This window comes from Hirundo rustica, chromosome 17 (genome assembly GCF_015227805.2).
Source record: "Hirundo rustica isolate bHirRus1 chromosome 17, bHirRus1.pri.v3, whole genome shotgun sequence".
NCBI lineage: Eukaryota > Metazoa > Chordata > Aves > Passeriformes > Hirundinidae > Hirundo > Hirundo rustica.
Window position 1 is genome coordinate 750,659 of NC_053466.1, and position 27,971 is coordinate 778,629.

At 45.4% G+C, this 27,971-nt stretch overlaps 1 protein-coding gene across 4 annotated transcripts in view; it reads left to right on the plus strand.

Annotated features, from left to right (window-relative positions):
* The window catches only part of TMEM132D (transmembrane protein 132D), a 199,281-nt gene that overhangs the window by 34,512 nt on the left and 136,798 nt on the right, over nucleotides 1-27,971 (plus strand). For 3 of the 4 annotated variants that reach the window (XM_040080591.2, XM_040080594.2, XM_040080593.2), the window contains exon 2: nucleotides 11,701-12,589. In XM_040080591.2, coding sequence (XP_039936525.1) covers nucleotides 11,701-12,589 — 889 coding nt within the window. Of the gene's footprint in view, nucleotides 1-98; nucleotides 176-11,700; nucleotides 12,590-27,971 lie in introns of those variants that run through there. The other variant, XM_040080592.2, reaches the window with a different exon arrangement.

Consider the following 27,971-nt stretch of genomic DNA (forward strand, 5'->3'; position numbering starts at 1 on the left):
GGGGTTTTGCTAAGTCATGCAATGAGCCAAACCATCCCCAGGTGTGCCTCGTAATTAAAAGTGCCTCCCTCACTCCCTTCATTTAAAGAGCAGCTCCTGCTCGCTTCCCTGAGCTGGTACAGTTTTGGAAGGACAGTGTGTTGCACAAAGCCTGCAGATCCTGTTTCTAAAGAAAGTAAGGATGCAGTTTCTCTTTTAGTCTGGTGTTTCCTGTGTGTTGTTGGTTTTATGCGTCACCCCTTTCTACCCCGCGTTATTTCTGCGGAGCTGCCCTGCCTTGTTTCCAGTCTCCGGAGCAGTTCCCAGCTCCGGTGCGCTCACGAGGAGTAATTTGTTGCCTTGAGCCTAGCGGCTGAAGGGAGTGCGCTTGAGCAGGGATGGCACATAGCGGGGAACACAATGACTCGTAAGGATGGCACATAGCGGGGAACACAATGACTCGTAAGGATGGCACATAGCGGGGAACACAATGACTCGTAACACTCGGGAAATGTCAGCGTGTGGCCTTTGAGCACGCCGTGGGGAGCCGGGGGCCACGGGTCCTGCGGGGCTCCGCTGCTCTGGGGTGTGCGAGCGGCCCCGCAGCGCTGCCTTGGCTTCCCCAGCCACTGAGATTGCCTGTTCCTAACCTCAACCGCAGTGTGCTCCCCTGAGCCAGCACCCCCTCCCTTTTACAGAGCAGGAAAACAACTGCCCTCTCTCCGTGCAAACTCCGGGCCGGTAAAGGGTCTGAGCTCCTCATGCCCCTGGGACAGAGGGGTTTGTTTCACACAGGTTTGGGATGCAGTGCAGGTAAAGGGTCTGAGCTCCTCATGCCCCTGGGACAGAGGGGTTTGTTTCACACAGGTTTGGGATGCAGTGCAGGTAAAGGGTCTGAGCTCCTCATGCCCCTGGGACAGAGGGGTTTGTTTCACACAGGTTTGGGATGCAGTGCAGGTAAAGGGCCTGAGCTCCTCATGCCCCTGGGACAGAGGGGTTTGTTTCAGCCGGGTTTTGGGGTGCCTGCATGGAGCAGGAGGGAGGCAGTGCTGCTGGGCACAGGCTCAGCTCTGCTCCAGCATCGAGCTGCAATCCCGATGCGCTCACAGCACCAGGTGGGAGCAGATTTTTGGGTGACGCGGGGCAGCAGCAGGCAGGGAAACGCTGACAGAATCTCAGCAGTACTGCGGGTGTGAAACAGCAACAGTTGAGGCTGTGTTCAGTAAGGGAGAGACAGCACTGGGTGTGTCCCCCCACCCTGAGCACCCCCTCTGCGGCTTCACCAGCACACAGGGCTGGCACGGGGAGTTCTCACGGGCACCGTGTGCCCTTCATCTCAGGAGCCTCTGCACTGGAGCGTTCCTCCTCTTTCTGTATATTACTGCGGGACTCTTCACCTATCACAGGTGTTTCCTCCCCAGGTCCTGCAGTGGACCTGCTCCGTCTGCCTCCTTCAGGCGGAGCAGTCAGGCACCCAACTTCCTTCGCAAGCGAGGCGTTCCTCGCTTTCAGTGACCGGGGGATCAGTAATGCTCCTTGCTATGTGTACAATTTAAAGCGCTCCAGTCTTAAATTTTATGTGGCACCTCTGTGAACCATATGTAATTTGGCAGAACGCTTTTAATATGTCATTTTAATGCTTTTGCTTTCCTTCACGTTTAGTGGTTTGTCTTGGTTGATTTATTCCTGGGTATTTCCTAAAGTGCCAGGCAGTAAATGTCTGTACATTCTGTGATTTGTTCCATCAAGTCAACCCATTTTTCAGGGATGGGGAAAGGGATCTGAAGTACTTGCAGACTGTGTGCATGGATATGTAAAGAAGCTTATCTTAATTTGTAAAACAAGAGATAGTCATGTAAATTAGGTTAAGTAATCAGTACTTTTCTGTTTGGTCTTAATTATATATTTGTTGTCTTCCAAATACAGGTTTAATCCTTCTTTGTTATGTAATAAAACAACAGTTGGTAGTGATTTGTAGATTATGATAACTAGACATTGGAATATTTGCTCAACTGTTTATTCCATTTATCCAGTGATTTGATTTTATCCAGCTGGGACAATGAGAGGTAGCTGGTATGTTCAGAACAGCCGTTCACAGGGAAGCAGTGCCAAGCTTTAAAGGAACTGCCTTTATTATGAATATACTAAATTAAAAAAAAAAATCCAGTAGCTCTTACACATGCCAGTGTAGTAGAAAGGCTGTGGATTAAAATGGAGATGTGGAGTAGCTTTCGTGAGAAAGTAATTTTCAAAAAGTAAGCTGGAACTTGAGAAGAAAGGTTGGAGCCTTTAACTTTGTGGTGGTGTTTTTGTGGTTTGTTTTTTTTTTTTTTTTTTGTTGGGGGGAGGGTTTTTTCATTTTTTAAAGGGTAATGTTATCCTTTCCTATGGTTTTATTAGGAGTTTTTCATTCCCTTTTGTAGTGCTGGGGTGCTGAAAGGTATTTCACTTTGGATTGACCTGAGAGAATTGTTTTTAGGTTTTGATTAGTTCAGCTTGGCAGCTGAAAAATCAGTTATTCACACAGCCTTGGAGTGGAATATCTGAAAGTGCAGCAGCGGTTGTGTAAATTAACCCTGCTGAACAAGCTGCAGTGGCCAGTGCAGGTTCCAAGAGGAACTGAGATGGGGAAATGCCTCGCACACGAATCCCAGCGTCTGTCTTGCTCCACCTGGCAGGCACCGCTCTTTATTCTGGAGACATTCAATTAGAGAACCTCAGCTTTTCATCTCTTATTTACAAGCAGTGATGTGAAGCCCCAGTCAATTACACAACTGCAGAATCAGTTTGGTGCAGATTTAATTCATACAACTTAATATGTTTGCTTGGAGCAGGATTTGCACTCAGCTACACAAACAGCGACAGGAAATGTGAATTGAACTGTTTCAGACGTGCACGTGGACTCACACATGCAAATACTCCCCGAGCCATGGGTGAGGATAACTGGTTGGAATGTGAGAGAACCAGCCTTTGAGAGCTGGCTGGGACAGGGATTTCTGCAAGGGTGAAGAGCAGCTTGGCAGAAAGCGTGTCTGTAATTTGTTTTAAACGTACCCTAATTTTTTCTGAGCTTTCTATTGTGTGTTTTTCACCACTGCTTCCGGAAGCTCCTGTTGAAAGCTGCTCAGTGGGACTAGAATGCCAAACTATTCACTTCCAAGGAGCAGGGATTTTATAAGTATCCAAGCTAATTGCAGGGTAGGGGAAAATAACCGTGAGCTCCCGGTGGTTCTTGCACAGCTCCCCTGCAGTCCCTGTTGCTGCTGAGTATCAAACATCCTCCACACTCTCCAGGAGGAGCTGTCCTGCAAAAAACCCCCACCTGTTTGGATGTATTTGTCTTCTCTGGTGTGCTCTGATTTCCAAACTTTTCAGGTAGAAGGGTACTTGAACAGGTGCCCATTTCTATCTTCAGTTCTTTCTGAGAACACACCCAAGTATTTTGAAGCTGCACTTTTATTATTGAATGTAAAATGGGTGATAATAATGTATTTAGTGAAATGTTGCTGGGTTTATCAAAACTCCTGGATATTTACTGCATATCCTAGCACTGTGGTGTTATTTAAATAAGACTTTAAAAGATTTTCTTACTTCTTTTTATCTTGTTAGTGAATGTAGCCATTGAAGATCAATATTGTAATTGTTGGTTGTATGAATTCAGTATTAGGCATGGAGCCTGCAGCAAGATGTAGTCATGATATGGATTAATAAAATTAAAATTAATTAAGAAAAAAAACCCCCTGTACTCTGGTGGGGAAGAATGCTCAGCCAGCAGCCACAAGCACTCTGTGCTGCAGTTCCCAAAGCAGTGGGGTTGGATTAGGGTGCATAGACAGGGGTGTCCTAGGCGGGGTCAGCTCAGGAGCTGCTCTTTGCTGACTCAGGTGTTCATTTAGTGCTTAGAATTCTTTTTTCCTCCAATCAATAATGGCCTGGTAGCAGAACTGTAGCCTCTGCACAGCCCTGGGATCCCTGCAGGAAATGAAGAGGGAGCTTTGCAGACACGTGGGGCAGGATCTGATCAGCTTCTGATTGTGTGAGGAGAGTGATAAACAGTGTAAGGCTGTTCCCTGCCAGGCCTATGTTTGTCTCTGTCATGAGGAATTGGACAGCTGATGTTGGACTCCTGTCATTCTCCATTCCCCTGTCACTCAGCCTTCCTCTTCTTTCCATTGGTTCCCAAACATAAGCACATTAAGAAACTGTGTTTTAGTCAAGATATTCCTGGCAAGTATTTCAGCTTTCTAATTTTGTGGGTTGTTTTTTGGTGGGTGTTGGGGTGTGGTTTTTTTTTTGTTTTGTTTTGTTTTGTTTTTTGTTTGGGGGGGGTGGTTTTTTTGCTTGTGTGTTTGACTTTTGTTTTGTTCTTTAAATCTTTGAGATCTTCATTTATTGCTTTCTCTGCAAGCAGAGCTGTAAGTGGAGGGTCAGGGCAGAAGTGGAGACACAAAGCTTTGCTCTTGCGAGCCTGGAGTATTTCAGTCTGTTGGACACAGCAGCTCTCATCTCTGTCCTTTTGCTGAGAGTTCTTGAGCTTGAAGTGGATCTCTCCTGTGCTGGTGCTTCTTGCACTGCATCCTTCTCCCAGGTTTGTTAAATTCCTGCCCCAGGACTGCAGGAGGCCAGCACTGGGTGTGTCAGCAGGTGAGGGGGAGAGCGGAGCTCTGTCACACCCAGGGATGATGGATCTCGCCCGTCTGGTACCTCCCCCACTCACCTGCTGCCGGTGGGCTGGGGACAGCCCTGTGCTCACTGATGCTCTGTGCCTGGGCTGTCAGAGTCATTCTCTTGTTCCCCATCATCCCCCAGCAGTTACTGTGCCTGTGAGTTTGGTTTCTTTGTTGTTTGCTTTTTTTTTTTTCTTCTGATTTTTCTCACTGTAAACTTTGTGGCGCCCATCACTGCTTTGCCCTTTCATGTTCAGGCTGACATCATTTTGTGAAACAGTGCCATATCCTTTTATCTAAGTACTTCTCCCTGTAATTATTGCTTTGCTGCCTTTTCAGGTGGGAGCTTGCCTTTTTTATCTGATCTTTGATCATTTTTGTATCACTTGATAATATAAAGGGGTATGTGTTCCTCTGAGGCCCTTTTATTTAAATGATTTCTTTATCTGTCAGTGTGAATAATACAACTACTTCAGGATTGTTCATCTCCTAATGAATGATCAGGTGTCATCTGTTCTAATATCAGTGATTAATTTACAAAAGTTTCTTCAAACTTTAGTGAAATGGGATATTGAAAGAAAATATTGTGTCATCAGAGCTCAGTGCTGTTGTCAGAAAGGCTTTACCTGCCGGTTGCTCAGGCCTGTGAAGGCAGCTGGAGCTCAGCCTGTGTCTGCAGCAGGTGAGCCCCTGGGCAGCAGGGCAGGGCTGGGAGGTGCAGGAGGAGCGGCAGTGACCTGCAGTGATCCTGGGGGCTGTGCTCAGCACGCCGGGATCAGTGCCTGCTCTCACTGCACGCCTGGAAATCCTTTGGTGTTGAGTTAAACTTCCAGGATTGGCGTTCAGGCAGCCCACCAGGAGCTGCTGATGGTCAGGCTTGTGAAAATGGTGCATTCATTTTGGTTTGGGTTTACTTCCCTGCCTTGGAAGCATCAGAGAGCGCTTCATGCTAAGGGATTGTTTTGTGGCGCTGGTTCTGCCTCTGGTGGAGCAGGAGCTCCCTTTGCAGAGAGCTTTCTCCTGAATGTTTGGAGCAGTGGCTCAGTGCTTTGCTGGGCAGGCAGTGTGTTTAAACACATCAATAATGGACTTGTCTGTCTGATCAGGAGAGCCTCACGAGGTTTAAGCATCTTGGCTCAGAGCATTTCCTTCTTTGCCTGACTCAACACTTACAGATTCTTGGTTGTTCGCTGTAGTAGTGATGCTTGATAGTTTTCACAAAAAGAATGATTTGAAAATGTGGTGCAGGTGATTTGTCTGCATCTTGGTGGAATTTAATTTGCTTTATTCAGCATCTGCTGTTGTTAAGTGCATGTTGCACTCTTTAAAATATTCCAACTTGTTTAAAATTCTCTTACCACCAATGAGGAATCACCTTTTCACCAGGAGGCTTTTCTGTGTGGTCTGTACCCCCTAACCCCCTTGATGTCCAAACCATCTTTCCCTGACTTTCTAACAAGGTCTGCAGGGACGTGCAGGCTGGGATGAGAGTTGTAATAACTGGGGGAAGTTGGCAGGCTGGGAACAGCACTGCTCTTGGAGAAGAATGATCATTTCCCAAGGATGAAACGGTCACAGGGAATGTTACAAAGTGAAGCAGGCAGAGCAGTCTGAAATGCTAATAAGGAGAGGACTTAAAAAGAAACTGGTGATTTTGGGCCTTGAAGCCATTTTTCTTTTTAATTTGTTACAGAGGAATGCATGACTCTTGGGTTGCAGGGTTCTATTTTTGCTTTCTTCTTTGTGACACATCAATTTGGCCTTGTCGCTGCTCTCTGGGTACTTGGCCTTTAGAATGCTGCTGCTTACCAAAAGCAGGAGGATTTTTTGGGAACCATTCTTTAATGGTGTGACAGCACAGGGAGTAAAGATTGGGGTTCTAGCTGCAGATAGGCTGGATTCCTTAATTTCTGATTATGCTGATTTTCTTCTTCCATGCAAGCAGGTGAAGAATGACGGGAAATCAGTGCTCCAGCATGAGCAGTGACAGTTAATTGATAGTGATCAATTGCCTTGTGTTGCACAGCTGTGTAGGGGATAATGGGATCACTGGAGATTTTAAATACAATAGTGCACTCAGAAGGAAATGCTCATTGGGATTGGGAAAAGCACTTGCTGGAGATGGATGGCTCACCTTCCTCTCATCTTTTTGTGATGGGTGTTGGGGTTGGCTGGGTTTTGTTTATTTCTTGTGGGTTTTTCTTTTTTTTTTTATTTTATATGGCGAAGTAGTGGAAGTCTAGAGGAAAATCTGACTGGTGCAGTCCTCAGCCTCCCCTTATGTCTTACCACTGTGTCAGGAAGCTGCTGGCAGTGAAGCAAAGCCAGCCTCAATCCAGTTTAAAAGTGCAGTGCTGATGGCTCTGAGGAAGCTGAAGCTGGCAAAAGGAGGAGCACAGGGAGTCATCCTTGGGAAGCTCTAGTTTGCTTTATTTGTGTTTATGGGCTGTGCAGGATGCTGGAGCCTGAGGAAGGAACAGGACAAGCAGCATACAAACCCTCCAGGATGGAAATGATCCCATCAGATCTTCACATAGCACAGTCTGAATGCTCCCTGTCTGCTGTAAGTGACTGAGTGGCAGAGCAGATCATCACTCTGTTAAAAACTGCCCTAGCTACACCTGGGGAAGGGACTCGCTCTGCTTATAGCCTGGCTTTCAAATGCCTCCCTTTTGAGCATTAGCAGATTCAGCCACTTAACTAGGTTAAAGCTGAAGTATCTGAATTTTTCAGAAGTAAGTGTGAAGTTTCATGGGAACAGACCTCTCCCGTGACATTGCGTTCCAGAGCTGAAAATATATCATGCCAGCAGATTTCTTTTTCTAGATATTTTTGCTGAAATTATTTCAATTCACAGCAAACCTAGAAGAGCAGAAGTGTTCAAAAGATTCAAGGAGAGCAGCTGAAATGAATGAAAAAGGTAAAATTTCTGGCCTGCTGAAAAGAAGCACTTATCTCAATCCCCAAGATATAGCAACAAATTCCATCTATTGCATTTCCAGCCTGAGCCAGCAGCTGGGAGGAAAATTCCCCTAAGAAGTTGTTCCCTTCAATCTACAAGAAAAAGACAATTTACTTTTTTTAATAGTAGCATTATATAATTGATTGGAAGAGTTTTATATCCCATGAATGCTGGATGACTGTGGATTGAACTGTTTTAAAAAGAAAGTAACTGTGAGTGCTGAAATCCCAAGGATCTGGCAGTACAGAATGGAGTTAGTGGTCTGGCAGATTCCTTCAATTTTCTGAAGCCACGGTCAATAACTTTGCAGTAAAACTGAGCCATGAGGAGGTTTTGTCACTGACTGAAAGCTGCTGCTCCACGATACTCAGGAAAGAAAGATGGGGGTTTTAGCCAGGGAGCAGTACAAAATTAACGCCTTAAAGAGGGAGCAGTACAAAATTAACGCCTTAACGAGGGAGCAGTATGGCTCTGGCAGGTGAATGCAGCTCATGTTGAGGGTTCATGCGCAGGCTTTGGCTGCGCAGGAGCAAAGTGAACGTGCTGCCTTGGTCTCAGAGGCTTTCCCATTTCCTGACCTACGAACTGTTTGCGTCTTCCATCAAAGACAAATGTTTTTTTAAAAAACACTGTCAGGCAGAGGGAGGGTTACTAAGGAGAGAGGGGGTAAAACCATCCTGTGACAAGATCTCAGGTGGCCACGGACTGAAATCCTCAACCGACCTTACAGCATGAGGGGTCAGACACAGTCATTGCTGCAAGGGGCTGGGGAATAATTGCTCCTGGCATCAAAATCAGGTTTTCTTGGTTCCCTTCACACTGCTGGGGAGCATCTCCTGAAAGTGCTGCTTATTCTGCTGCCAAGGTCTCCATGTGGAGGCGTTTTCAGGCATAGTGGTGCAGTAAAGATAAACTGCACTTCTGGAACTCGTTCATTTTTTGTCTTGATGCTGTTTCCTCAAGAGCACTTCAGTTTCCCCTCCTTTGTTTTGTTTGACGTCACTGTGTCACTCTTACCTTAATTACTCAGGTGGGTTATTCCAGTGCAACTTTGATTATGACAGTATGGATAGAATGTAATATTTAGGATAGATGATATAATTTAAATCTTTAAAACACCACTTTTCTGCTGAGCCTCACTCAATACCACACAAAATGGTAATCTTCTGCAGTTCTGCCTTTGTAAAAACATGCATAATTCTTACAAAAATAGTCATGGTTGTAATTAAGGATGCTGATAGTTGTTTTTGTTTTTAATTTCCTATCCTTCAGAATCCTTAATAAACTTTCACGGTCAAAATCCAGATGGTACAGCAGAGCTCAGTGTTGTTTTTGAGACTTGTTGTTGTTGTTGTTTGTGCTGATTATAACTCTCCCCAGATAAAAAGTTTAAAGTTGTTTGGATTTTTGGCCTTTGGCTGTTTGGAAAGCTGCAGTCAGCTTCCAGCACAAACCAGTTCAAATTCAGTGCACATTCCCAGCTGGTGCTGGGGGAAGGACACCAGTGAGGGGAGCAGTTTGGCACTGCCCAGAAATTTAAAACCAGTGCACCTTTTTCCAGCTGTGAGGTTGTTTCCTATTTTCACAGGCATTTCACTTTCTCTTTTATTTTTTCCCATTTGTGTTGCTCTCCTGTTCTGAAGAGTCATTGATTTACAAAATCTGAGGAACATTGTCTTGTGGAGATGGGGAAGGTTTTTAATCCCTCAGATAAATAAGCAATAAAATAAATGATTAAAAAATAATGAGGTGAAACACTATGTTAATTTTAATATAAAAATAATGTACTTTTCCCTGTGGAACACAAAGGAGGAGCTGCCATCAAAATAAAGAGAATTAAAAATTGAATACTCGAGAGGTTTTTTTTTTCCTCTCACCAAGGTGCTTTTTTGATGCCTTGCTGTGCTTTGCCAGGATGTTGGGAGGAGAATGAAATGAGTGTGGAATTTATAAATGGGGCATTAGATGGGGAAGGATGCTGTGGGCTGGGTGAGCTGAGCAGGGCTCCAGCCTTGCAGCTTGCTACCAGCAGAGCCAGAGGGGCTGGCACAAACCTCTGCTGGAGGACTATCCCGAAAAAGGTCTTGAGAAACTTCATTTGCTCTCAGTGAGCATCTAGAGAAAGTGGGAGCTGAATGCTCAAAAGACTAAGGCTAAAATGGAGGGTATTTGTGTGTGTGAGAAAGCTCTGCAATTTACTCTTGATTAAAAATGAGCTTCGTTTTGGATTTCAGATGAATTTGCCACCTCTGGGGGAGCACAGGATTTCAGGCTTTCAGTGCCTTTGCAGTTTACAGTCTCAATGTTGATGTGTGCTGGGGCCAGTTTCCTGCTCCTTCAGATAGACTTTATTTCCAGTTCTTTGGGGTTTCAGTGGAGGTTAATTAAGTTTTCTAATGTAAGGTTTTATTGCAGTTGTTTATTGGAAGAGGAATTCCTCTTTCTCGAGCTGTAGAGAAGGATTTTGTGATGCTCTGAAACTCTCGTGTAAGCTTTTCTTCTGTCCTCTTTTACACTGAGATCGGTTCCTGCTGAGTGATGCCCACCCTTATCTAGGGTTAGTTTTGGTTTGTTGCTGGGTTTTAGGTGATTTTATGGATTATCTTCTTTCAACAAGTAATATATTTTTGCTTTTACATCTAGAAAAGTCTTTTGCCCCCTTTTTTAAACTTCACTTTATTGTTTTGCATTGTGTTAGGGCCTGGAGACCCTAACCAAGATCACAGCTTTGGGATTTTAGGTGCTGTTCCTGCATAAATACTAAGAAAAGTCTGTTATGTTTGCAGTCTACAGACAAAAAGGGTAAAGGAAAAGAAACAGTAATACCCTTGATTTTTTGGGTATAGAACAGCAGCACAGGAAAAGTGGCTTGTCTGAGGCTGGACAGAGTGGATTGCAGCACCTGAATGGGAGTAACTGGCATCAGTTTAGGCCACCACGGTACCCGTGGGCAAATAAATATTTAGGTCAGATGCTAAACAAAAAGATAAAGACAACTAAAAGCATTTGTGAATTAGAGCTTGAGGAACTGGGTTGTCTTTGAATGCCATCTGTGGTAAGCCTTTGTCCCCTTTCTGAGTAAGGGTAAGGATTTGAATTTGCTGTGGGGGGAAAAAAAGGCAATTTATTTCATAATTAGGGTAGAAGATGTGAGCACAAAGGTCAGCTGTTCAAACAGGAAAGTGATACTGTATTTGCATCTGTACTTCTTAAGTTTCTGTGTTTGTTCTTTGGGGCTGCCAGTTCCTAGAAAGGATGCAGAGCTTGTTCTTCAGCATGACAGCCTGCCTCAGGTAATTTCTGGCTGGCACAGTTAAAACATGAGCCCTGCAGTGGGAGAGACTTAGTGCCACTGGAAATGTTCTTTGTGTGCAGTGATGTACAGCCTCCAGGTAATGCAGCTGGATGAGGGGACAGTGGAGGGTTAGGTGACAAGGAGTGCTGATGGTGATTCACAGAAAAAACCCTCTGTTCATGGATAAAGTGAAATAGAAAGGACTATAAATTGGGTACAGCTCCTCTTGAAATCATCACCAGAGGGATGTAAAGGAGCTGCTGTGTACATGGCTATTGTGCTAAATATTTTTAAAGTGAAATTCAGCCTTGTGCAGGAAACAATTTAGAGTCTATGTATTGCTTGAGAGTGCTGAGAAGGTTGGTGTGAACTCTGGGTGGTCCATTTGCAGCATTCAATGTAAAATTGTTGCACTGGATTCCTGCCCAGGTGGAGCTTGCCGTAATGATCAGAATTTTTAAATGTGCCTGTGCAGTGGTCTGGGGTTGCAGATGCTGACTGGGTCATTTTGTCTCTGATGATAAAAGTTTATTGCAAGTGGAGGTGTGACCTTTGGCATGTGTGAACCTCCACAAGCTACTTGTTTTAATCTGACTGTCATGCAGAAAGTATCGTAAACCATTGTTTTCCAAGCTGTAAAAATCATCATCTGCTGGGCCACCTCTGCATGCACTGATGAGGTTTGTTGCCCCCAGTCCCAGCTGCAGCACTGTCCAGCCCCTCAGTAAAGTCAGCGAGGTTGTATCTGAGTATGAGTCGAAGATGTGATCTTTGAAACTCTCCTTTCCTTCCAACAGTGACCGAGAGCCGAGGGATCCTGGAGAGCATACAGAGATTTTCCTTGCTGCCCACTTACCTGCCCGTGACCTATCGCATCCACAATGCAGATGTTTCCTTCTTTCTTAAGGAAGCCAACCAGGACATTATGAGGAACTCCAGCCTGCAGTCCCGGGTGGAATCCTTTCTGATCTACAAATCCAAGAGCCCGCCCGTGTTAAACGCCAGCTACGGCCCCTTCTCTGTGGAACAAGCAGTGCCCCAGGACTTAATGCTGTCTTCAAACCCCTTTGGCTCTACGAACAAGTTCTCCTTTGACTGGAAGCTTCAGGCCTACATCCTGAGCACCAAGATCTACCTGAGCAAGCCCAGGGTGCAGGTGCTGTTCTACATCGTGGGCAGGGACTGGGACGAGTACAGCCCCGTGGAGCGGCTGCCCTGCCTGCGCGTGTTCGCCTTCCGCGAGACGCGCGAGGTGCGCGGCAGCTGCCGGCTCCGGGGGGACCTGGGGCTGTGCGTGGCACAGCTGGAGCTGCTGCCCAGCTGGTTCAACCCCCCCACCGTGCTCACGGGCAGGAAGAGGCAGATGGACAGGTCCGAAGGGAGCCCCGTGGAGCTGTACTACTCCATCCAGGCAGGGGATGAGAGAGGGGAGTGCGCCAAGGAGGACGTCAGGAAAAGCAACGGGATCCGCTCGGGGCGCAATGACATCGATGAGTCGGGACCGCCCCTGCAGAGGATTGGAAGTGTTTTCCTTTACCAGACACGTGCTGCCCCTTCTTTAACTGAAATGAGGTTGGATAACAATATTGTCATCCAGTATGCACCAAAGACCGTCAAGCAAGGAGACATTCTGACTTTCCTTGTCTCTGTTGCTAAGAACTCGACAGAAGATCAGTTCACGCTGAGGTAAGGCTGCTTTCTGTTTCTTTGGTACCTTACTTTTTGTTTCTCTGCTCTTGGGAGTCACTTGCTCTGTGTAAATTGCCTAACAGTCCATCAATTGCTGCTCTCTGAAAATTGTATAGCTTGGTTGACTCACCGTTTCTCGTGTTGTTCAGTCTGATGTTGTACGAATTGTCTGAGATGTGGTCTCTTGGAGAGAGAGGCCTTTTCCTGAAGTTGTCCTTTGAGGAATGCTACAAAAATTGAAATGGTAGAGCTGGGACATATCTATGTATTAAGAGATAACATCTAAATTCTTGAGAGCTGGAGTTTGCAGTTCTCCTAATCTCTCGATGGACTCATGTTGAGATTAATGAAGCTTAAATCCGCAGAGTTATTTACAGGAAATGAGTAAGAATTGGGCATTTAAGTAGGATTCATGTGTTTCAGTATCTCTCCCCAGCTTGTTGTGAGCCAGTTCTGTATTATAGGATGTTTGAGGTTCCTAAGTATTATTGATCTACCAACACAATTTCTGAAAGTAAGAAACTGCCTGAGGGGTGGTGCTTGATGTTTGAATGTGACATCAAGTGCCACGTGGGGTCACCTCGCTGTCCAGGCAGGGGGTGTTCCAGGGGCAGCTCCTTGTCACCACCAGTATAAACCAGCAAGGCAGACCAGCAAGGCAGACCAGCAAGGACTGGGCTGGGCACCCAGCAGGTGTCTGGGCTCTACTCAGTTGTTCTTTTTTCTTTCCAAGCTTGCCCCTGTGTTCCAGCACTGTGAGTGAGGGCTGTGTGGCTGATGTGTGGGAAATCTGTATTTGCAGAGATTATTCCATTTTTTATCCCTTACCAATGACTTGTGCCACCCCTTCCTGAGCTGAAGGTAAATGTCACACTCTGGCTTCTGGGGATGAGACTGGTTTGTCTCAGGTGTTTGTCCTAGAAATGGTGGGTGTTGCCAGAGCTCCCGAAATGTTCCTCTGGCAGAGCAGGTGCATCATAGGAGGGAGCAGTGAACTCCCCTCTTGTACAAATACCACAGCCTGGGAACTGTGTTCAGAAACAGCTGTGCTGAGCACTGGCCATGCTTTGGAGCTGCCCAGGACGTCACACCCTGCTGTGATTGAGATGAAGCTCCTTTCCACATCTCCCATTCCAGGGCTGAAATCGTAAAGGGAATGTTCATGAGCTCACCTGGCTGCCTTGGCCTGGCGTGAGGAGTAACTCAGGTTTTGCACAGCTGGCCTCACAAGTAAGAGCTCAGCCCAGGAATTTTTTTTTTCCTGTTCCCGCTGGGAGATTTGTGGGGGGTTTCTGGGGAAGGTGGTTTGCCCTAAAATCAGGACATTTTCCCTTTGTATAGGTGTGTGGTGTATAAAGTGAACCACCAGAGCAGTTGGTTGCTTACTCAAGGGCAATTATTTCTTTTTCATTGGGTGGAGGACAAACACCTCTCCTCACCATATCAGTCTCTCACCTTCTGAGTCAATCTAGGATTTAAAATTTCCTGAGTGCTGATTCAAGCCAGACAATCCAAGTTCCTCATAGCAAGTGGTCAGGGATGTCTTTATCTTTAGTCTCTGACTTAAAAGGGATCACATCAGCAGACATGGAAACTTCTACTACATTTGAAAATAGGTTTAAATATAAACATTAAAAACAAGGTAAAAAATGTTTATTGTTTTCACTCTGTAAGTGTAGAGTCTTAGAGTTCTCACTTCAAAGCACCTGTTTCCATGAGCTGTAATCCATTAAAAGTGGAGCTGGTTACAGCCATGATAATTATGTTACATATAGGTGTATAAAATCTTCAAAAACCTTGTTTTGTTTAAATTAGGATGAAAACTCAGCACCTGAACTTTTAAAGGAATGCTTCTAAAATAAATTTTCTGGAACAAAAAGGAAAAGATGTGTTTGAATTGTAGCTTTTTACTCTGAGATCTAAGGTATCATAAAACAAAAAATAAGCTAAAAATAGGGAGTGAATATCAGTTCAAAATGAAAAGCGTGGCATTCTTGTCTTAAAACCAGCACTTTGGTCTTACCTTTTGAAAACAAACTTTTGTAACAACTTGCTGTTGCTTTCTTGAGCTTTGATTTCTCTTGACCTGCTTTTCTGGGAGTACCTGGCTTTCAGGCTGTAATGTGCTGTGGTGTCAGAGTAGTTATAATTTCCTTTAACTATGCTTCTAGAGAGCCCTTCCTGTCTTTGTTCTGCTTGCAGCCTCTCTCAGGGTGTTTTGGTTGGGTTTTTTTGGTCAGAGTTGTGGTTTCTGTGTTGATCCCTCCATAACATGTTCTCCATCTATCTGATCTCATTCTGATCTTCTCTCTGATATGAGAAAAATTGTACTAATTTTTATTTTGAACCAGTCCATTATTTTTTGAAGGTCTGCCTTGAGTGGAAGCAAGATTTGGAGCAGTATTCATGAAGTGAGGCCAAGGGCTGCTGGCAAAATGCTTTTACCATTGCTTTTGCTCCAGTGGACTGGAAACTGTGGTTTGAACAGATGGAAAATATAGGATATACAGGTCAGAAATGAAGAAACAGACATGCAAAATAGCCAAAAGTAAAAAATGACTCATCGCTACTAAATATTTTCTGTTTCAGAACTTTTGTGCTTAGAGTAAAACCCTGTCCCCTTTCTAATAGGAAACTGTCTTCAAGGGGAGCCTTCTGGAAACTTCTGAATACTAAAAGATTTAGGGAAAGATCCCTTTGGATTTTATCTCGTGCTGTTCAGCACAAGGGAAGACTTAGAGGAGCGCATGTGGAACTGATGGACTGTTTTTAATTTGGGGAAAGAGATGGACCACAAGAGCCAAGGCCTAGGTTTTGTTTTTTAATGAGCTAGGAAAATTAAAAATATTTGTCTTGACTCTGTATGAGTGTGAGAGATAGAGGAAAGGAAGGAGATAAAATACAGATGGTGGGTAAATACAGAATATTGCTGTAGCCTGGAAGGTTCAATGGGGCCTTAGGAAACTGAAGCATTTCTCAGTTTTATTCAACACTTGCTTCCCCCTTTTCACCTGCTTTTCACCTTTGCAGTGCTGGTGGCCAGGGAAGGCTGGAGGCTCTTCCTCCTTCCCATCATGGGTGCTGAGAGCTTCCTGATGGTCACAGAAAATCTTCCAGCCTGGCTCATTTTGCTCTTTTTCTGCAGTTTCATGGTCCATGTATTGGAGACTGGAACTGAAGTGAGAACTCTATTTGAAGTGTTTTTGCTGAGAAAGGAGAACATGAGGTATAATTTCATGTCAGTCCTTCCAAATGCTGTCAGCAATTAAAGCCTGAAGCTCTGGTGGTTCATAATTGCAATTCCTGTTTGCAGCATTCCAGTTCCTGCTGGAATTAACTCAGTGCTGTTACACTGCATCAGTGTGTGCAGGGATGCCAGAGCTTCCCAAATTTAGGAACAGGATTTTCTGAATCCACACTGTAGATACAGTTCTTTGTTTATTAGCTTTTGTTTTGTTTTGCCTAATAAACATAACCTTCTGTTTTATTTTCAAGTCAACAGGATTGATACTTTCTGCTTGCGACCTTTTAAACTGGTTCTCCTGTTTCTTGAGATGAATCAGCAAAGAAATTAGAGAGCTAGAATTGCCTTAAGCTACTGAGTGTCAGGCCTGGATACATTCATGAGTGAAAAAAGCAGCAGTTTTTTTTTTCTTTATACAGTTATTCAATTTCTAATTATACTTAGTGAATCCAGTGTGAGCGAATGACTGAAGGTTGTAATAGAAACACATAAACCTCCAATAATACTGGGAGCAGTAAAAAATTTTTTTATAAACTATCAATGTTATTTCTGCATTTGTAAACCCAAGAGTTGGGGTTGGACATCTGTAGGTACAAGTTTATAAACTATTGAGAGGCTTTGTGGTTTCCCTCTGGTATTTTTAATGATGCTGATTGTGGGAATATAGGGACTGGTGTGAAATTGTGGCAGTGAATAAGCTGTGCTTATTGATAATTGGGAAGATTTTCCCCAAAAGGCCCAGAGAGTTTGTTACATGAGCTTCTCTTATTCTGTTTTATCTAACAATTGATCAATAATAATCCAGCAAACATGAAAAGGGCTGCATAAATGCATGAGGGGAGCAGAGTCGAGATCATTAGCACTCGATTTATACAGCAAGAAAATCTGAACAGGACTGGCATTTTATCAAATTGCTTGTGTGTTCTTCTAGTGCTGGGCTCAATCAAATCCTATTCTTTGGGCTGAACTGAATCGGATTTAAATAGCAGAAACGATCAGGGAGTAAGTGGTGATTAGGAAGGTTAGCAGCCACATCAAACTTTGAGATGGGCTTTTCTCTAGGCCTTAGCTTATGTGGCTATTTCACAGTACCCCAGTCCTGACTTTGTACCTCCTCTGCCAGATGGAAAAGAATCCTGTTGAACAGTGTTCACTCCTCCTTCCATAGCTCTGGTTCTGTCAGTTAACACATCTCCTTCCACATTCTGCTTTAAACAGCTTCGAAGATCTTCTCATCACTGAATTTCTTCCCTCTCTTCTAACTATGAGAGAAAATGAAATAAAAAAGCCAAAACAAACCCTAAATTCTCTCCTCTTTTGGAATGCAACCTCTGCATTTCAGCTTTTCCACCGCTCAGCCCTGATGTAACAATGAGGCTGAGGCAGGCAGGAGTTAGACACTGTGACCTGAGAAGGTGAGAGTCCCGTGTCTCTGTCTCACGGCAATAGCTGTTCTTTCCCAACAGAGCTGCTCCAGAGGGGTTCAGCAGCAGGGCTGGGGGGGATCACCCTCTGCTGCTGCCTGGGGAGCTCCTGCAGCAGCCTCGGGGGCTTTTCTGCTGCGAGCAGCACACTGTGCAAGTAGGAAATATCTTTCATGGCCTGTTTATAAGCCAGTCAAGCAAATATAATTCTCTCCATCTTCTGGATGGCAAAATAGCTTTCCTGCACTGCTAAGTGACTTGCTAATGGCCCAAAATTGGCAGTGGCACTGTGGAGACAAGTGCTTAAGAACTATCGACTTCTAGGGCACTCTGTTACCTCCTGTCGCACTTGCGGATTATATTAAGAAGAAAATAGTTCCTTCTGTTAAAATTACTCCAGTTAACATCCTCTGCCTTGAGAATCAACTCACGTTACCTGGGCAGGTGTCGGAAAAGTGAGAGATGGATCCAGCAAACCATCGCCCTGCCCTGCTGCTGCCCGATCTGGGGATGGCTCTGTCCATCAGCCCCGGGGTTACACACCCAGGACGTGAATAATGCACCTGCTCCAGCTCCTTGTGCTTCCCAGTTACTGCTGACAAATTTAGGAGTTCTCTTTTTAGCTGTATTTGGGTGCCTGAATATGTAGAATGTTCCTGTAACACTTTGGGTCAAAGAACTCTTCCTCTAATATTCTAGTGAAATGTGAAATCTTATCCAGATAGGAAAAATCCTTATTTCCAAAGCACTTTTAAAAATAAAGGCTAAGTACATTGAGGAATAAGATATTTCATGGGAGGGAAAGCAGTCTTTGATTTGAAATTATTGGAATAGTTTGACTTTTCAGTGTTGCTTTTGCATTTTTTAAGGGTAACATTTATCCAGGTTGAGCACACTCATATGAAATGCATCAGCCAATCTCAAAGTGCATTTTTGATCACGAAAAAATTGGAACATTAGTTTTCTGCTTCTAATGGCAAATCTGAGCCCTGTTAGATTTTTAAGGTTATTACTTGAACAGATCTGACAGATCCTTGTAACATCTGTGTACATGGTAATGAATTGTCTTGTCACTTTATCGGCTGTCAGTCTGCACAGCATCAGTCACTTAGCGAAGTTTCTTCTCTGCTGCCTGCTGGTCCCTCCTGGAGCCTGTCCTGTCCTGGGCAGGGGCCCACATCACAGGAGTGTCCAAAGTCTGCTCTGAGCTCTGTGCCCAGGTGTGTCCCACAGACTGCCCTGTGCCCTGCCTCCCTGCCCAGCTGTGGCTGTCCTGGCTCTGCACCCTCCCCTGGCTGTGTTTGAGGCATTGCCCAGCTCGCTGCTCTGCAGGGTGTTTGCTGTGGCTCTTGTTCCAGGGTGCTGCCTGGAATTCCAACGGGAATGGAGTGAAGGGAGCTGCTGTTACAGGATCAGTGTTTGTGCTGGTTGAGCTCTTCAAAGCCATCACCAAGAATACCAATAGTAATAGCCCAGGGTGGGTAGTTCATTGCACAAAATAATTGATCTGTATTATAGCAGATGGAATCTGATGTAAATCTGTAACAACTTCAAATGGTGAAGCTAAACCCTGGCTGCCAGGGCAGAAGTTTTGCCTTTGGGATATTAGAACTGCACAGCCTGAGCATCACTCCCCAAGCTGATGGGACACTTGATGCACACTGGGGATGTCTTTGGGAGCCTCATTTCTGAAGCACCGAATTAGTGACACTTTGTGTGTCATACACTGAACAGCGCTGAGTGCAGGGTGGAGCCTGTGTCCAAAGCTGAGCACTGTTTTGTTTGCAGTAGTTGTTTTTGAGTGCTCTTTGGGTGAAGGTATTTCCCTTCTGCTCTCCAGAAGAAAAGGACAATTCCCCCGTGTTCTGACAAGGGTTTGGTGCCATGCAGGAACCTCAGCCTGTGCAGTGGCTGTGTTTGGCTGGGCTGAGATCAGAGATTCGAGCTCAAAAAATCTGCTGTGGCCCCTTCAGTGGCTCTCTGACCTCTGTGAGCATTGGCTGAAGTAAGCAGGACAGACATCTGCTCTGAAGAAATGCAGGGACGCTTCCTTTTCCTACTTATTTTTAATTGTGGTCTCCACATCCCTTCCTCAGCCGTGCCTGCTGAACTCTGGTGCACTGTGCTTTGTAAAGGCTTATCTACAAAAAGATATCTCTTCATAAGTCTTTAGATCTAATGCCTAAAAGCTCTGAAGGGTTTGGGTTTAAGGATTGTCATCTTTGTGAGGAATTGCCTATTGCCAGTATTCATTGCTCAAGCTAACAGATACTGAGAATGGCTTTAACTCGCCTGCTGGGTTTTCCTTGCTTGTTTGCTTTATTTGTTATTTTATTTCTGGCATAGGATTTCCTGCATTTAGGTCCTGACCTTTGAGTTCATCTATGGAAGCTTTTTTCCCTCTTCAGCTAGAAATGCTAATTGAGTTTAAATTATCAAATAAAAATAAATTAATTCTATGTTGACAAACCCTTTCTAAACCATGTCTGTGCTCCAGATTTAGCAGACAGTAATTGCTTTGCCAGTCTGTCGGATGGAGCAATTTGTACACCGTGAAAGAAGAGTATCAGTCATCACCAGCTGAATCCATTGTTTGCGGGCAGATTTGAGCCCAGGAGGGGAAGGGCAATTTTGGGCGTTCCCCTGTAGTTCAGACAGGTGTTCACATAAACAGGGAGGGCCTGAGGGGGCTGGGCTGCAGCACAAGGTTGAACCAGGGTGAGTTCCAGCACTGTTCTTGAGTAATTTTAGAGATGTTCAAAACCTCTTCAAAACCCGCCCTCTTTGTGACTGCACAGATGTTCAGCCCTCACTGAAGCTTGAGAAGGAAATCAAGCTCTAGACTTGACATCTCTGCAGTGGCAGGACCCTTACTTTGGGTCCTGTCCAGGTTGGCAAGTTCCAGGAGTTTACTGCAAGTTTCCCAATATCTCTGAATAATGAAGGAACGGTGGGAATTTCCTTTGTTGTATAATTCTAGCTCCTTGACCCTTTTGTTAGAGGGAATATATTATTAGTTAAAAAATCCCAAAATGAGATGCCTGCAGAGAGAAGCTCTATGCATGGCTTTGAGGTCTTGTAATAATTAGGTGGATAAAACAATTTGGAATGCCTGAAAATCTTATTTACCTTATTTAGCTAGAGATGTTTAGGCTTTCCTAGCCACCCAGAGCTGGCGATACTTTTCAGCTGTGAGGGAAGATAGGAAGTGCTTGGCTGTGCACTTTTTGGAAAATAGGCTTCAAATCTCAGTTTGGGAAGGTTTTAAAATAGTAAGCTGCTCACCACGGGCTGGCAAATGGCTGAACTAGGACCTGACAGAATAAATAAGGTGGCTGCAGGGGAAGAACTGAAAGAGAAAAAGGAGGAGGGAAGAAAGAAGGGCATTCCCCAAGATAAATTAACATCTGTGAAATAAGACACTTCTAAATGTATGCTAATGGCTTAAGCGTTTCCATACTCAATTAAGTAATAAGTCCCGAGTTGGCAATATCATCCCAAAACATTCATTTACCGAGAGAAGGCTCCTCTGGGACAGCAGAGGCACCGTAATGAACTGATGTGGGCAGTAAGACATGAGGATGCCTACTTCAGAGGGAATTACCGCTTTCATAATGCAATTTGCCACAAGAATTTACTTGTTAGAAGAGTTTTTTCCCCTCTTCATTATGACAGTGTAATTATGACTCCAACGGCTCAGAATAATTTTGAGGAGTGAGTTACCAAAGCTTTTGTACTGAGTGTTCTCAGGCACTTTGAGTACAGGACCCAGGGCTGTACTGATAAATAATAATCACATGGACGTTCACACAGGCCAGCAGGCTGATCTCATCCTCCTTCAGTGTCCCACCTACACTGGACTCCATGTGCTTTTCTCTTGCTGTGTTATTATTTATCAGTTTGGTTTAAAAATCCCAGCCCGGTTCGACACTCGGAGCTCTGATGCGGTGCTTGGAGATGTTGATGTGCAGATGTCGATGCAGCTGTGGGGAGCTGGCCTGAGTGTGCAGGGCTGTGTGTGGCTGGAGGCTGCTTGGGGGCACTGCACACTGAGTTCTCTGCAGCCACTCCTGCAGGACAAGGGGCTCAGTCCCTCTGCGCTTTCTTTCAGAGCTGCATGTAGACGCACTGAAGGATGGTTTTGGTGCCCACTCAAAGCCACAAGCAATTTATGAAGTCATTGCCTAGCTGACAGTCTTTCACTTTCCCTCTGCACTGGGATGGGTGCATTTGAGCATGGAAATAGGCATGGTGTCCTGTGCCCCCTCTGGTTGCGTTTTCAGACCAGCCAGGCACTCTTGGAATAACTGCTCTGAACAGAGTCGATGTTTGTTTGTTTGTTTGTTTTTCTTCCTCCGTTGTCCTAGGAAAAGCTGGTAAGGATGGCACTTGGCAGAGATTGCTCTGGCCTTGTCAGACAGAAACTGACTGGCTGCAATGTGCTTTTTTCATTTCTCTCAGAGGCACCGAGAGCCTGACTTGTACGTTTGTTACTTAAGACAGTACTGGCAAAATCTTACTTCAGTTACGGCAATTATTATCTTCATGGTGTGGCAGATGTGGCTTCTTCTGGAAGCTGAGCTGGATGTGCTGGAGCCTGGGAAGCTCAGCTGGAGCAAAGCTCTCTGCTCTGCTGAGGCAGTTAGTTCCAGCCTGGAATAAACAGCTCCGGTGGAACGTGAGTCCTCCTGTGCATCCGTGTCCCAGCTGGGGTGGCTGAGGAGCCCTGCGGATCACAGCTCCTCCCTGGTGCTCTCTGTGTCCATGGCTGGCTGCAGGGACCAGTGACATCTCCCGATGCCTCTGCATGTCACTTGGAAAAAAAACCCAACAAATCAAACAAAACTGCACGTGTGAAGTGTAGAATTCATTCACACCGTCACTGCTGACAAGAAATTTCAGTAGTCAAAGGTGATGTTCTTTGGAGGACTGTATGAATATGCTGCTAAATGTGCCAGGAAGCTTTGGAAAAACTAGAATTTATTACTGTGTGGTTATCTGATGATTTGTGTTCCTTAAATGTTCCTTAAATGAGTAAATGCAAAGGTAGAAAAAACCAAACCATGATAAAAAGGACTTTTGCACTTAGAAAATTGATTTTTATCTTTAGGTTTTCATAGTCTTTTACAAAAAAATCTGACTGCATTTTGCAGTTAAGAGAGCTGAAGCAAGAAAGCAAAGTGGGGCTGAATTGTCCCGTGTCCAGAAGGGCTGATCATCTCCCTTCAGCCCCGTTTGCTGTGTGACACACTGCCGGTTGTGAAAATAACTCAGGCAGTACAGGGGAGCAGCAAGGAATTTTCTCTCCTTTTGTGATTTAATAGACTCTTCTGCTCTGTTTGCCCTCTGAGGGAGCCGATAGATTTAATATCCAGTTTCTCTCATCTGCTATCAGAATGCAAATGTGATGGCAGACGAATATACTTTCAAGAATACTTAACCTAATGGGCATGTAAAGCCTGCTAATTATCAGTTGTTTGTCTCCTCGTGTATAATGGTTTTCTGTAATAGGCAGCACCACACACTGAGATTTTGGTGTGGGCCAGGGATGGATTCCAGAGCTCTTACAGTGGAAACAAACAAAAAATGCAGCATACCCATTGTATTTGTTCCATTTTCAGTCCCCTGTGAATACCAACTGGAATAGTGGGTTAATAATCAAAATTCAGCATTTAATCCACCTTTGATCCAACGTGTGACAGAGTTCTTATATCATAGGTGCCACACAGGCAGGAATGTTGACAGAGCACAGGGCTTTGTGGCTGATAAAGGATTCACCCTGCACTTTTTGACCCTGCCAAGCCCCATCCTGTACAGAAAAGAAGCAAGCATGAAAACAGCTCAAGGTTCATTACTCTCAAATTTGACAACAGTGATAAAAGATAGAGAAAGCTAATAGAACATCAACAGACCAAGTAGTAGTTGAGCCATCTTGCTCCCTAAATGCAGCACGTTGGAGCCAATAAACAACAGTGGCCTGAGCTGGACTGGGGATAAACACAGCAGCTTGTGTTGTGTTTCATAATACACATTTCATTAAGACTGCCACTGTTGTGCCAACCTTTGCTGAGATTTTTCTCTTCTGTGGGCAGAAATATTTCAGCAGTGCTCGGATGTGGCCTGATAAGCTGCTGTTACCAATCAGCTGTGTTCTCCTGCAGGGAGTGTGGGTAATGAGCTGCTTTCCCTGGGGCTGGGGTCCCCAGGGCAGGGACAGAGTGGGGCTATGCAGCAAGGGGGGGCTCAGGGATGCTGGGTGCAGGCTCCTTGCAGGGCTGCAGTGCAGCTTTGGGCTCAGGGATGCTGGGTGAGGGATCCTTGCAGGGCTGCAGTGCAGCTTTGGGCTCAGGGATGCTGGGTGCAGGCTCCTTGCAGGGCTGCAGTGCAGCTTTGGGCTCAGGGTTGCTGGGTGAGGGATCCTTGCAGGGCTGCAGTGCAGCTTTGGGCTCAGGGATGCTGGGTGCAGGCTCCTTGCAGGGCTGCAGTGCAGCTTTGGGCTCAGGGATGCTGGGTGCAGGCTCCTTGCAGGGCTGCAGTGCAGCTTTGGGCTCAGGGATGCTGGGTGCAGGCTCCTTGCAGGGCTGCAGTGCAGCTTTGGGCTCAGGGATGCTGGGTGCGGGCTCCTTGCAGGGCTGCAGTGCAGCGTTGGGCTCCCACGGGCACAGCTGGCTCCTGGGCAGTGTCCCAGGGTGTCACCAGGCTCTGCTCAGGCCATCCCTGGAGCACAGGTCGTGTCTGCCTGGTGGCACTGCCTGCCCGCGATGGCTGAGGTGCTGCTCAAACACCAAAGCCCAGGCTCCCAAGTCAGGGTTCCTCCCCTTGAGGCTCCAGCCACAAGGGGTTCAGGAACAGAGAGACTGCATTTTGGTTTTGTAGACACTTCTGGGGACTGCAGTGGGGATGAGTGACAGTCTGAGAAGTGTGAAATTCCTCCCTGGCTTTTGAAAACACCAAAGAAAGGTCCGAGCCCGGAGTTCAGTTGAAGCCTTGGCACTGAAGGGCTGTGCACGGAGGGACAGGGTCAGCCCGGCTCGGGCAGCCGCAGGCTCCCCTGCAGCTCCTTGTACTGCAGCAGGGATTCATTTTCTCTAAAAGGAGCTACACAGCCTAATTGAGCCTGTAAATGCAACTCCCCCATCACTCCCTTAAAAGTGAGGTGCAGTAATCATGGATTTTTCAACTGAGCGATGTAAAGTTGGAAATGAGCTGCAAAATGTGTTTAAAAAGCTCTTTTTTTCTGAGTGATTAGCTCTCGCTGGATCTGTGTGGCAGCATGTGATCAGTAACAAGCCCAGCTCTATTAGAATACTCTTATTTATGACTGACCAATATAGACTCAGCTGTCATCACTTCACTCTCACAATCTGTTTTCTAAATAAAATCACAACTTAACCATATGCTTGACAGAATTATGTAGCAGCTTTAGTGTGTTTATTTTGCACTCTGCTGTGTATACCAGTCCACACTCGGTTTGGAAGTCTGTTCTTTATTGCTGCTGTAAACTCAGCTGGGCCATTCATGCCCCGTGGGTGTTCCGAGAACAGGCATTCAGAGTCAGGTTTGTCCAGTGATGCTGCACAGGAGGCAGCATTCACAGTCCTTGAGAGGTGCATTGCCCTTCCTTCACAACAATTAGAGTTTAAAGAGTTGAGATTTAGAGAAGATTGTTTGATGTACCCGTCTCTTTTTTTCCTCTCTCATTGGCAATCAATATTTCTTACAAGATGAAACGGGAAAGAGTTGTTCAGGTGTTGGGCTTCTCTTTGGTTTGGCCAGCATAAAAGCAGAGGCTGGGTCCCTGTGCCACAATCATTTAATCTGGGGAGAATGGAGAATGTTATCAGCTGATTGGGGGAATTAAAACCTGGCCACGTGCCTTACAGAGCTCCGCCGGCGACCACTAAATCTTTGTGGTTCCTAGGGAAAGGCTGGCTTGGAGTCAAAAACCAGACATGAACAGAGAGAGGAGACAAATGTATATATTTCAATCCCAGTCACTTGGAGTTCAGTGCACGTCACAATGGCTCTGCACTCCTTTGGAGCTGAAAGCCGAAGCTGTTAAGCCAGAAGTGATTGCCTCAAATCCGAATAGAGCGAGGGAGAGGAGCGCGGGGCTGCGGGCGGGTAGAGAGAGCTCGGGGTGCGCGGCTCCCCCACAGCCGCTGCCGATGGAGCCAGCGGAGCCCGCCCATGCCCTGGCCTGGGCAGCTGCGGGCGTTTTGCGGGCATCGGGATTGCTCTTTCTTTCTAACGCATGGCTGATGCTTCCAGAGCGTTTTCCAGCACCTCCTGACCTTGCAGCCAGGCGCAGCTGTTCGTGGCGCTGCGCTCTCCTGGTGCTGAGGTGTGATGGTTCTGGCTTCCTTTGCTGCCAGGGTTGGCATTGACACACACGAGTCGCGGTTCATGCTCAGACTCGGTGTTTATCACCTCTTATCTACACTGCAGCCTCACGAGCATGGAGCTCTAACTGGCAAGTTAGAAAGTGGAGGTAAAATGGAACACCTCTGACTCCTTCCAAGGTTATTTAATCGCTAATCGCCCAATAACGAGGTGACAACGATGCTTTTGACCCAACAATGACCACCCGAGGCCCGCAATGCAGACCTTTTTCACATAATTAGAAAAAACTACCCAAAACAAAGAAGAAGGAGGTGAAGAAGAAGGAACCAGACAATGCCCCATATATTACTATATACCAAAATATTAAAATCTCAGTTTCCAGAATTCCAGCATTGAGGAGCTCCTGGAGCTGGGTTGTGGGGAAGGTAAATCTCAGGGTGAAGGCTGCAGAGTTGGGAGTGGGATTTGCGTGGGGACTTCGTGGTGCTGAATGTGCTCCGTGGAAGGGCCACGAGCTGATGGCTCTGCTTGGCAGAGCCAGCATTTGTGGGAAGTGAGGAACTGGATGCACAGGCTTTCCTTTTCAGTGTGTCAATACACCTTTTTAAAATGAGAAATACTTTCAAATATTCCAAAGTCATTTAGAAAAATGTATGAGTGTGTACCCTACTGTTTGACAGAGACAACTTGGAAAATGTTATCAATAATAGCGCTCTTCTTCAGAATTGCAGTCTGCAATATAAACCTCAACAACAAATTAGGCAAAGTGGGGCCTGAATTGATCAAATACATCACAGTGGCACGAATAAATACCATACCAGAGACCCCTGGAATCCACAAAACCTTCAACTTATGTCAGAATTAAATGAGTCACAAAGCTGTTGTTTGTATTCTGATATTAATACATGTCTTTGAAGGACAAGTCTAGAGTTCTTCTACTTAGTGATAGGGAATTTAGAAATAGCTTTATAAAGGGAAAGATTAATTTGGTGAAGTGACAATAATTTCAGAATAACAAAATGTTTATCTATAATAGACAGAGTGCCATCTCCTCTCTGTTCCTTTGTGTACACTGAGTACACCCCGCTTTTTATCTTATGGAAATTATGAACCACCTTGCGCTGTCAAAAGTTGCACTTATCTTTACCAAGCACTAATTAGTAACTACATGGCAGAGCCCTGTTTTTAATGATCTGGTGCCAATGCAGGCAGGGTTGGACAGGTCCTTTTCTCTGCCGTGCCAGCTGCAGACAGCCCAGGGAACCTTTCAGGGAGTACAAAGCCCTCAGGAACAGAGACAGATCTGCCTGGGAGAGGGGACAGCAGTGACAGCGAGAGAGCTGTGCGCGGTGGGTGAGCCCACAGAGCAGATCACAGCACAAAGGTTTTATTTTGTTGAGAGAATTTGGGGGAGCTTTAGTCCCTTAAGAAAACTAATAGATGTGGTGCCTCTCAGGGTTTAAAAATAAAGTGTGCCACCTGTTTCCATGGGAAGTTTATAAGCTCAATTATAAACCTCTGGTTTTGAGAGGATTTATTAAATTGTTTAGAAGCTTTATGAAAACAAAGTACATTGTGGAAGTAATATGGCTTATTTTGAGATCTAGTATGGATGCTAAAGGTGTTCCTAACCACGAATAAACCATTTCACCTGTCCAGGAATCCTGAACTGTGACATAGGCATAATAAATAATTTATTGTTGCAGACCAGGAGCAAATATCTATATTGCACCCTTTGATTTCCAAACACTTCTTGTTGAGCAGAGCCACGTGGTTTAAAACAGCTTTACAATATTCCCCAGGGTCTCAAAATCCACTTCTGTGTGATGAACCTGAGCTGTCCTGAGTGAGATCTGGGGGCAGCTCCCAGCAATAGCAGCTTTGCAATGCAGTGCTCTCCAGTTCTGTTCCTCCAGTTCTGGAGCTGATTTTGGGAGGTGCTGCTTTCACATCAGCTCACAAGTGTTTGAAGAAGCTCCCGTTTGTGCCAATGGCAACAGTCAGAATTTCTGATAGGAATTCTGAGTAAGCCAGAAAGAAATTAATGGACGAGAAGTTCTGTGATAATAAATAAATATGTTTTTACTTGGGTGAATGTTAAGGGGAAAAGACCAGAAAGGAGAGACAAATGATGATCAAGGACTGGAGATAGAATGGTGAGCTCTTCAGGGATAGAAACGAGAATGAGGCTTACAAATTTCTGGGCAGGGAAGAATGTGCAAAAGTGGGAGTTTTCTGTGGTTAGGGAAATGGGATTTGGATAGTCCCTGAAAAACTACGAAGGAATGCATTACAGAACTTGAGGATTGGTACAAAGGTGAATAAACCTCATGGGAGCAGGGATTCCATCTAATCCCTGGCTTCTCCG